Source organism: Lycium ferocissimum, chromosome 10, assembly GCF_029784015.1.
Source record: "Lycium ferocissimum isolate CSIRO_LF1 chromosome 10, AGI_CSIRO_Lferr_CH_V1, whole genome shotgun sequence".
Taxonomy (NCBI): domain Eukaryota; kingdom Viridiplantae; phylum Streptophyta; class Magnoliopsida; order Solanales; family Solanaceae; genus Lycium; species Lycium ferocissimum.
The window spans coordinates 15,465,861-15,474,567 of record NC_081351.1 but is presented as its reverse complement, the minus strand read 5'-3'; the positions used below and the strand labels follow the sequence as shown (position 1 = coordinate 15,474,567).

The window sequence follows — 8,707 nt, the reverse complement described above, 5'->3', positions numbered from 1 at the left end:
GGGATGAATAAAGCGGTTTGAGTTTAAATAGAAAAGTAGTAAGCGGAGTTCTTGAGAGAGCAAAGGTTCAAGCACACTCCCATCTTTCTTTTAACTTTAGTCTCATTTTTCTATTTCCCTAGCAGGAGTCTCATGGATACTCCATGAATAAGGCTCGTAGGCGGCATGGGATAGATAAAGATACTGCAGGGGTAGAAATATTCTATGGAATTGGCTATTTCACTTTCTATATGGGATAGCTAATTCCACTATTTAGTATAAATGTTGGAATAAAATAATCTCAAGACTAAATAATTTCATAACCAAACACTGAATCAAACGACTCCATGGATACAACAATCTCAAGACTAATTAATTTCATAACCAAACACGAATCAAACGACCCCATGGATTGGTGCTTGGTTAGTTTCTTTAATAGTAACGCGCATCTTTCAGACAGAAGAAAATTAATGCAAACACAACAGGTATAACCTATTACTCCCTCCGGTCCATAATAAATATCTGACACAATATATCTGAAGTTGTCCGAAGGAAAAAGTCATCAGAAAACTGATATCAAGTTCAACACTGTATCCAGGATTACAACTAACCAAAAATTTCAATAGTATCTATTACCTCATACAAGCAAAACAAAACGCCAGAAACTGCAAAGATTGTAAAATACAATTTCCTTAGAAGATGCGTTGAGTCTTTCCCATGGTACTCTTCAAGTACAAGCATCTCACCTGTTAGCATTAACAACGAAGAGACATTAGTAATAAGTAGAATCAAAGGAGGTAAATGCTCGTGGATAAACGAACTGACAGGATGCTTAATAAACTCACATTTTGCCAATTCTTCTTTAGCAAGGACACTAGAAAGTTGACACTCATCTGCACGTTCTGGAAGATTTGTTTCTCCTCCATATCCATATTACCTACGGCAACTCCCATGCAAAGCACCTTCTTCAATTGGAATTTGATGGTGGCCTTGGTCTCGTTAACCTTAGACTCAAGTGATTCCTGGTGGGTAACAAGGGTAGGAAACTTACCTGCATTTTAAAATTAAAAGATAATCGGTTTAGAGATGGGCAAAAATGATCTAAATGAACCACAGCTAGTGAGATAGGGATTTATGATCTTTACATTACAACACTGCGATTGTGAAAAGTCTAGGCATGATGATTAGTGACAACCAAACAAAACCTACAATAAGAACATGTACCAACTTTTTTCACAACTGTGATTAGTGGATTCTACATTAACTGCTGGAAAATGCTAACTGGGAAAATTAGAGAGGTGAGAATTTCATTAACCAATATCTTCTGGTAAGTAGGGTTGGCAAAACTAGCCCATGAAAACATGACCCGCCCAACCCTATGACGTTTGGGCTGGTCGTTAACCTACCCATTTATTAGCTCAGTCCATTTTAGCCCATCTAAAAATTGGCCATTTGAAATCTTGTCAAAATATTTTCAAAAAGACAACTTTTTATTTGATATGTTTTATACACCTTTATTAAAGAAAAGAAATAGTTTTATTAGATGCTTACAAATTATAAAAGAACAGACAAAGAAATTAAAACTTGAAAAGAATTGGGCGGGTTGGGTCATGACACGTGTTTCAGCCCATCCCATTTCAGCCCAAGTAATTTTAGGGGGGTCATTTCGTTTTATTAACTCAGGCCATTTTGACCAGCCCAATCCGTCCATTTGAAATCCCTACTAGCAAGTGTGTTGAACATGTTTTGGACGAGGTGGTTTGTTACTTGCAAGTAAGATAATGAGGTAAGGGAAGTAATTCTCTATCAAAATAAGGCACAACCACCAATATGTAACTACTATAAACCAACGACATTAGACTTAAACCAAACTAGCTCTATTTAGAGCTAATTAAAACATCAAAATAGTCTATTGAACTTGCCTGCCTTGTTCAAACCAGGGCCCAAGAGACGGGGAATCTGCTTAATAACAGCTTCTGATGCCAAGAAAGCATGGTATTTCTTTGCGAGCTTCTTAACTAACTTCTTGTTTTTGTTAAGCTTCTTCAGGCCTTCCACATCCATGTACTCCAAACCAATCTTTGTTGCCTGGAAGACAAATGTGCAACAAGCTTTGATTACCCTTGCACAAAACCATCTAGAGCAGCAGCTTTAGCCTTTAGGTAAATTAACAACCATGAAATTTCAAATAGTTAAGAGGGCAAAGCAGGTCTAATCCATATAAAAATGGACCTCTATAAAAGTTGCTGCTTCCTCAAAGCTAAGAAACTGCCAGTCGTAAAATGAAATCGCACTAATGTCGTACATCTAAAAATTAAACCTTAGGAGTCACTGCCAAAACATGTGAAATCAAAAGTTCAAGAGTTCTTTGATAACAATACCTCACTAAAGATCGGAAGAAGATAATTGAATCAAGGGAATGCTGATTTTGATCCTTGCAATTTTTTATCAAGAACATTAAACCCTCAATTAATCGATATACGCGCTTTTGATCCCTCTAATTGTGAATCTCCACAAACTTAATGAATATTTACTACTACTTCATATTTGAAGATAATATACTTTAAAAATAGTCTAGATTTCACATACTCCCAATATTAAGGGACAAAAAACACACATTTTAGTTAACTGACAAAAGTGCAATTATCCCTTGAATCTATGTTAGTATTACACGAATTGAGTATAAGCTTTAAGGGCCATCACCTGAACCTTACAGAATAATCTCGAGGGGATGCTTATGCAAATGTGAGGCATTATAGCTTGCCCAAATGTAAAAAATAAGGTGTAAGAGGGTGGGGAGGGGTGGGGTGGGGTGGGGGGGGGATGCAGCCTAATTATTCATGTGACTAGTTAGCGATGATTGTGACTAGTTAGCGATGATTACCTCTTCGACGTGCTGAGCATCTCCAAGCATGCAAATCTTCATCTTAGGGCGAGGAATGTGTGGCAACTTAACTGAACCACTGAAACGCTTGTCCTTTTGAGGATCATAATTTTTCAGACCAATCTGAAGCTCAATGGTTTCAGTGAACTTCCTTTTCTTCTCTGCTGAATCATTCTTAATCACAGAGATGGCTTCCCTTACGGCTTCACTCTGAAGCTTACTGTAACAGAATCAACATCAAAACTAGATCAGTGAAGGTAATTAACAAGAACGTCCAGGATATTCCAACTATCCAACTTATTAGAGTTCTTTTCAAATATGTCATGCTAAAGTCACAGAAATAAATATAATCTTAACTCTAACACTCAATCAACTATACCTCAACCCAAACTAGTTGGGGTCGACTATATAAATTTAGGCCTATGTCACTTCAATACTCAATAATCAATCCTTTAAGAAAATTCGGGTTTCTCTAAAATTACTACAACAACAACAACAACATACCCAGTTGAATCCCACAGTGTGTCTGGGGAGGGTTAAATGTACGCAAACCTTACCCCCACCTTGGTAGAGAGGTTGTTTCCGAAAGACCCTCGGCTCAAAAGAAAACAAGAAAACAAGGGGAGAAAAACAGATACCGACAAGCAAATCAAAGCAATGCGAAAATGAGAAAAAACAAGGGCAAAGAAGTCATGATAAAACAAAGATGGAGAGACAAGACCCAACACATAAAAGCAGAAAACATAGGGCCATAAAAAGTAGAGCAAAGCTATGCCTACTAGTGCGACGAAAAGCGAGACTACCTACTAGCCTTCTACCCTAATCTGAGCCCTCCACAACCTCTATCTAAGGTCAAGTCCTCGGAATCCGAAACAATGCCAAGTCCCGCCTAATCACCTCTCCCCAATATTTCTTTGCCTTCCTCTACCTATCCTAAAACCGTCCAAAGCCAACCTCTCACACCTCCGCACCGGGGCATCCGTGCCTCTCCTCTTCACATGCCCAAACCATCTCAACCTCGCTTCCCGCATCTTGTCCTCCACCGATGCCACTCCCACCTTGTCCCCGATGTCCTCATTCCTGATCCTATCTCTCCTAGCGTGCCCACACATCCACCGCAAAGATTCTCATTTCCGCGACTTTCATCTTCTGCACGTGAGAGTTCTTGATCGGCCAACATTCGCCCGTAAACGCAGTCCGTCTAACCACTAGTTTGTAGAAATTGCCCTTAAGTTTTGGTGGTACTTTCTTGTCACACAAAGACTCCGGAAGCGAGCCTCCATTTCAACCATCCTGCACCGATATGATGTGTGACATCATCGTCAATATCCCCATTTTCTTGTAAAATAAACCCAAGATACTTGAAACTTCCTTTCTTTTGAATGACCTGAGTACCAAGCTTCACTTCCACGTCAGCCTCCTGAGGTATACCACCGAACCCGCACTCCAAGTACTTTGTTTTGGTCCTACTCAACTTGAATCCTTTAGACTCTAACGTTTGTCTCCAATCCTCTAGCTTTGAGAGTCGACTCTCCAATCCGCGAGTCTCGTCTATCAAGACTATGTCATCCGCGAACAACATACACCATGGCATCTCACCTTGAATTTGTCGCGTCAATCCATCCATCACCAAGGCAAATAGAAACGGGCTAAGGGCCGATCCCTAATGCAAACCCATCGAAAAAAGTGCTCCGAGTCTCCTCCTATAGTCCTCACTGGTCTTGGCTCCATGATACATGTCCTCGATCGCTCTAATGTACGCCACAGTACACCTTTAGCCTCCACGCATCTCTACGTAACCTCTCTTGGCATTTTATCGTAAGCTTTCTCTAAGTTGATGAATACCATGCGCAAGTCCCTTTTTCGCTCCCCGTACTTGCTCCACCAATCTCCTAACAATATGAATGGCTTCGAGTAGAACGCCCCGCACGAATCCGAACCGGTTCTCCGAAATAGACACGTCTCTCCTCACCCCCTCATCTCTACCACCCTTTCCCACACTTTCATAGTGTGGCTTAGCAGCTTGATACCTCTATAGTTGTTACAGCTTTGAATGTCGCCCTTGTTTTTATACAAAGGGATCATTGTACTCCACCTCCATTCTTCGGGCATCTTCGCCGTCTTGAAAATGACATTAAACAACCCGGCCGCCCACTCCAAGCCCGCCCTTCCCGCACTCTTTCAAAATTCCGCAGAATCTTGTCAGTCCTGGCCGCTCTTCCCCGCACATCCTACGAACGACCCTTAACCTCGTCGACCCTTATACTCCTACAATAACCACAATCGCGATGCCTCTCAGAGTACTCCAAATCTCCCAACACAAAGTCTCTGTCCCCTTCATCGTTCAAGAGTTTAAGGAAGTACGACTGCCATCTCCGTCTAATGAGACTTTCTCTAAAATTACTGATTCCCTAAATCTCACACTTCTCCTTACACTGAATAAATAATTCAGTAACATTGACCATACTAACCATATCAAAATGACTTCAAGCAAATACTATGTAAACGTCAGATTCTACACCTAACTTAGAACATTTGAAACCTGTGAATCAGTGTATTTTACTTGACTTCCAATCTTTTAACTTTAAGGGTGTGCTCGGTATGGCGGAAAATTTTTCCATGTTTGGTTAGTCGAAAATTTTGGAAAATATGTTTTCTAGGAAAACAAATTCCTTAAAAATGAGGAAAAGGACATACCCTACACCCCCACTCTCCACACGCTCACATCACCACGGCCCCACACCTTACCCCCTGACCCCAACTCCCCCAACAGTGTTTAGCTAGATTATATACAAATGTTTTTGGGACGACACTTTCTTGGAAAACATTTTTCTTCATACCAAACACACCCTAAAAATCAGGTTTTTCTTACATTAGATTCATTTGCGCATTCCAGATAACTGCACATCAACGAATGCCAAAAAAAATTCCACTTAAATAAAAAAAAACTTCTTACAAAATGAAAATTATCCATCTCTAGTTTCATTAGCAGGACAATAAATATTCGTCACATATTCAATCAACAATTATCTTACTGACCAAGATCCCACTATATAAAAAGACGCATATGCCTAATGAAAGAAAATTGAATGAACAAGTGACAACCTTTAGACGCTACACCTAACTTATAAAACTTGAAACCTGCGAAGCAGTGAATTTTACTCGACTTTCTCTATACTTAACTTTAAAAATCAGGTTTTTCTTACATTAGACACATTTGCACGTCCTAGATAACCCCACATTAGTGTCAATTTTCCATATAAATAAAGAAGGCAAAATAAAGAACTTCCTAAAACATGAGAAATACCCATCTCTAGTTTCATTATCAAGTCAAATATTTAATCAACAATTATCTTACTGACCAAGATCCCACTATATTAAAAGATTCACATGCCTAATGAAAGATAATTGAATGAACAAGTAACAACCTACCTATTCTATAAACACAGCAGAAACTAAAGAATCAAATCATTTTCAAATTGTGTAAACAATAACATAACAGAACAAAATAATTGTGGTCCAGAACCCGTAAACTAAAAACCCTGGCTCCGTCCCCATACTAACCATATCAAAATGACTTCTAGCAAATACTATGTGAACAGTCTAAATATACACTTACTTAAAATCTTGAAAACAGTGAGTTTTACTTGGCTTTCTATATTTTAACTTTAAAAATCCTATTTTTTTCCTTAAATTAGATTCATGTGCACATTCAAGATAACCCCACATCAACAAGTTCCAACTTTTTCCACATAAATAAAAAAGCAAAATAAAAAATTTCCTACAAAAAATAAGAAATACCCATGTCTAGTTTCATTATCAAGTTAATAAATATTAGTCACATATTCAATCAACTATTATCTTAAAAGACTAATATGTCTAACGAAATAAAATTGTATGAACAACTAACAGCCTACATATTCTACATAACCACAAAAGAAACTAAAGAATTAAATTTTCAAAAATTGTGCAAATCATAAACTATAAATTTTAAAAACAAATAAAGTTTGGAGCTTTGTGTATACCTCATGGTTCAAAGCAAATTGAGAGAAATATTTTACAAATAGAAAAGGAGATGAGTAAGTGACAAAGCGGCTAATTGGTGGCAAGAATTTTGAGGGTTAAAGCAAGTTTTAATTGGGCCTATTTTTGCACTTTGGATTCAGTGATAGGAGATTTTGTTTGTTTTATTGGGCCTACTAAAAGATACTTGGGCTTGTTCAGAAGTACATCCGTTACGTGAAGAAATCGGTTTTTTTGCGAGCTTTGTTCGGCATAAGTTCTCTAACATTTATATTCGGAAACTAAACTTCTGTCTCGCTTTGCATAAATTCTGTAAAAATTAAGTTATGCAGCATAACTTGTATAATATTTTCAGAACTTATTGTTTTGTTCAGAAACTAAAGTTATGCTTTTTGGAGCATATGTTTTTTAGCCTTTTTCGTGCATGTTTTTTAGGAGCTTGATGTATTTTTAGCCATTTTTATGTTGAATTGTGAAAGTTTTGTCATGTCTAGGATAACTTGTGTGATATTATGATACGAAAATATAAACTTATGTTGCGCAAAATTTGAGGGACAAATATTAAAGATCACCCCGAAATAAGGGTATTTGTGTAAATGACCTTGAAGAAATTGCATGACTTGGGTTTCAAATGGGCTGATCTTTCATTTTTGTCCTTTAGCAATTGAACTTGCGCCTAGTGGGGCACAAGTTCTTTAAGGGCAAAGTCTTGTCAGGTATAACTTCTGAAATATTATGATGTGAAATATAAACTTGTGCTCGCGGAAAAATTGTTTGTTGTGAGAGCAAAAATTAAAGATCATCACAAAATAGGGCATAAGTGGCACTGGCTGCTTATTGGGCCTGCCGGAAGAGACTTGTTCCACCTAATGTAGCTTTTGTAATTAATTGTCTTTTTTTTTTTTCTTTTTTATTTCTCTACTTATCTTCTTTACTTCCTTTTTTTTTCTCATTTTTTTTCTTTTTTCTTATTTTTTGTTTATTTGCATTTTTTCCAAATCATACCATTTTTTTCACCATAGTCTAACTCCATATTTAATTCTAGCTCCTTGCATTTCGTTTTTTTCTATTTTTTTTTTCTAATTTCTTGTTCCTTTTTCATTTATTTCTTTTCTTTTGTTTTTCTTTTTCATCTTCATAATCCAATTTGTTTCACCCTTTGTTGCTATTTTTATTTATTCCTTTTTTATTTTTTATGATTTTCATTTACTTTTTTCTCCTTTTTTGATTTCATTTTTTTCAATTATTTATTCTTTACTATCTTTTTTTCATAATCTAATTCTACACACCTTTCGGCTCCTTTATTTATTTATTTTGTTGTTTTCTTTTTTTATATCAATAAAAAAGATATTGATATATTATCTTTTTTTATTTATTTATTCTATATCTCAAAAAATAATTTATTCTAGCATATAGTATATCAAATCCTTTACTATATCATGTGCTAACAAGGTATCATACAGGACTGACGGCTCATTCCTTCGAGAAAAACACTTTGTCCTCCATGATACCAACCTGATATATATCATATACTGATAGAGTATCATAGAGGACTGATTCATTCCTTTGAGAAAAACACAACTCAACCCTTTATAATTCCAATATGGTATATATCATATACTGACAAAGTATCATGGAAGATTGATTCATTTCTTTAAAAAATACTACTCAATCCTTTATAATACCCATATGGTATATGATATACCCATATGGTATATGATATACCCATATGGGTATCATAGAGGACTAGCAGTTCATTCCTTCAAGAAAAACACTCTTCAATCCTCTGTGATAGTCACACGGTGTATATCATATACTGAC

General features: G+C 36.7%; 1 protein-coding gene across 1 annotated transcript; it reads right to left on the bottom strand.

Moving 5' to 3' along the window:
• Positions 1-448: 448 nt before the first annotated feature.
• Positions 449-7,043, bottom strand: LOC132032591 (large ribosomal subunit protein uL1z-like). Its single transcript, XM_059422229.1, has 5 exons — positions 6,889-7,043; positions 2,864-3,083; positions 1,902-2,067; positions 825-1,030; positions 449-725 (listed from the first exon to the last, which is right to left on the bottom strand). Exons 1-5 carry the CDS (start codon positions 6,891-6,893, stop codon positions 672-674), a joined length of 651 nt encoding a protein of 216 aa, XP_059278212.1. The 5' UTR covers positions 6,894-7,043; the 3' UTR covers positions 449-671.
• Between the last annotated feature and the right edge of the window lie 1,664 nt (positions 7,044-8,707).

What these genes read in the sequence shown, in the direction of transcription:
- LOC132032591 (XM_059422229.1), bottom strand. An exon ending in ATGCTCAGCACGTCGAAGAG is followed by an intron (nt 2,068 to 2,863) that starts GTAATCATCGCT and finishes TTTGTCTTCCAG; the next exon opens with GCAACAAAGATTGGTTTGGA. An exon ending in CCCTGGTTTGAACAAGGCAG is followed by an intron (nt 1,031 to 1,901) that starts GCAAGTTCAATA and finishes TTTAAAATGCAG; the next exon opens with GTAAGTTTCCTACCCTTGTT.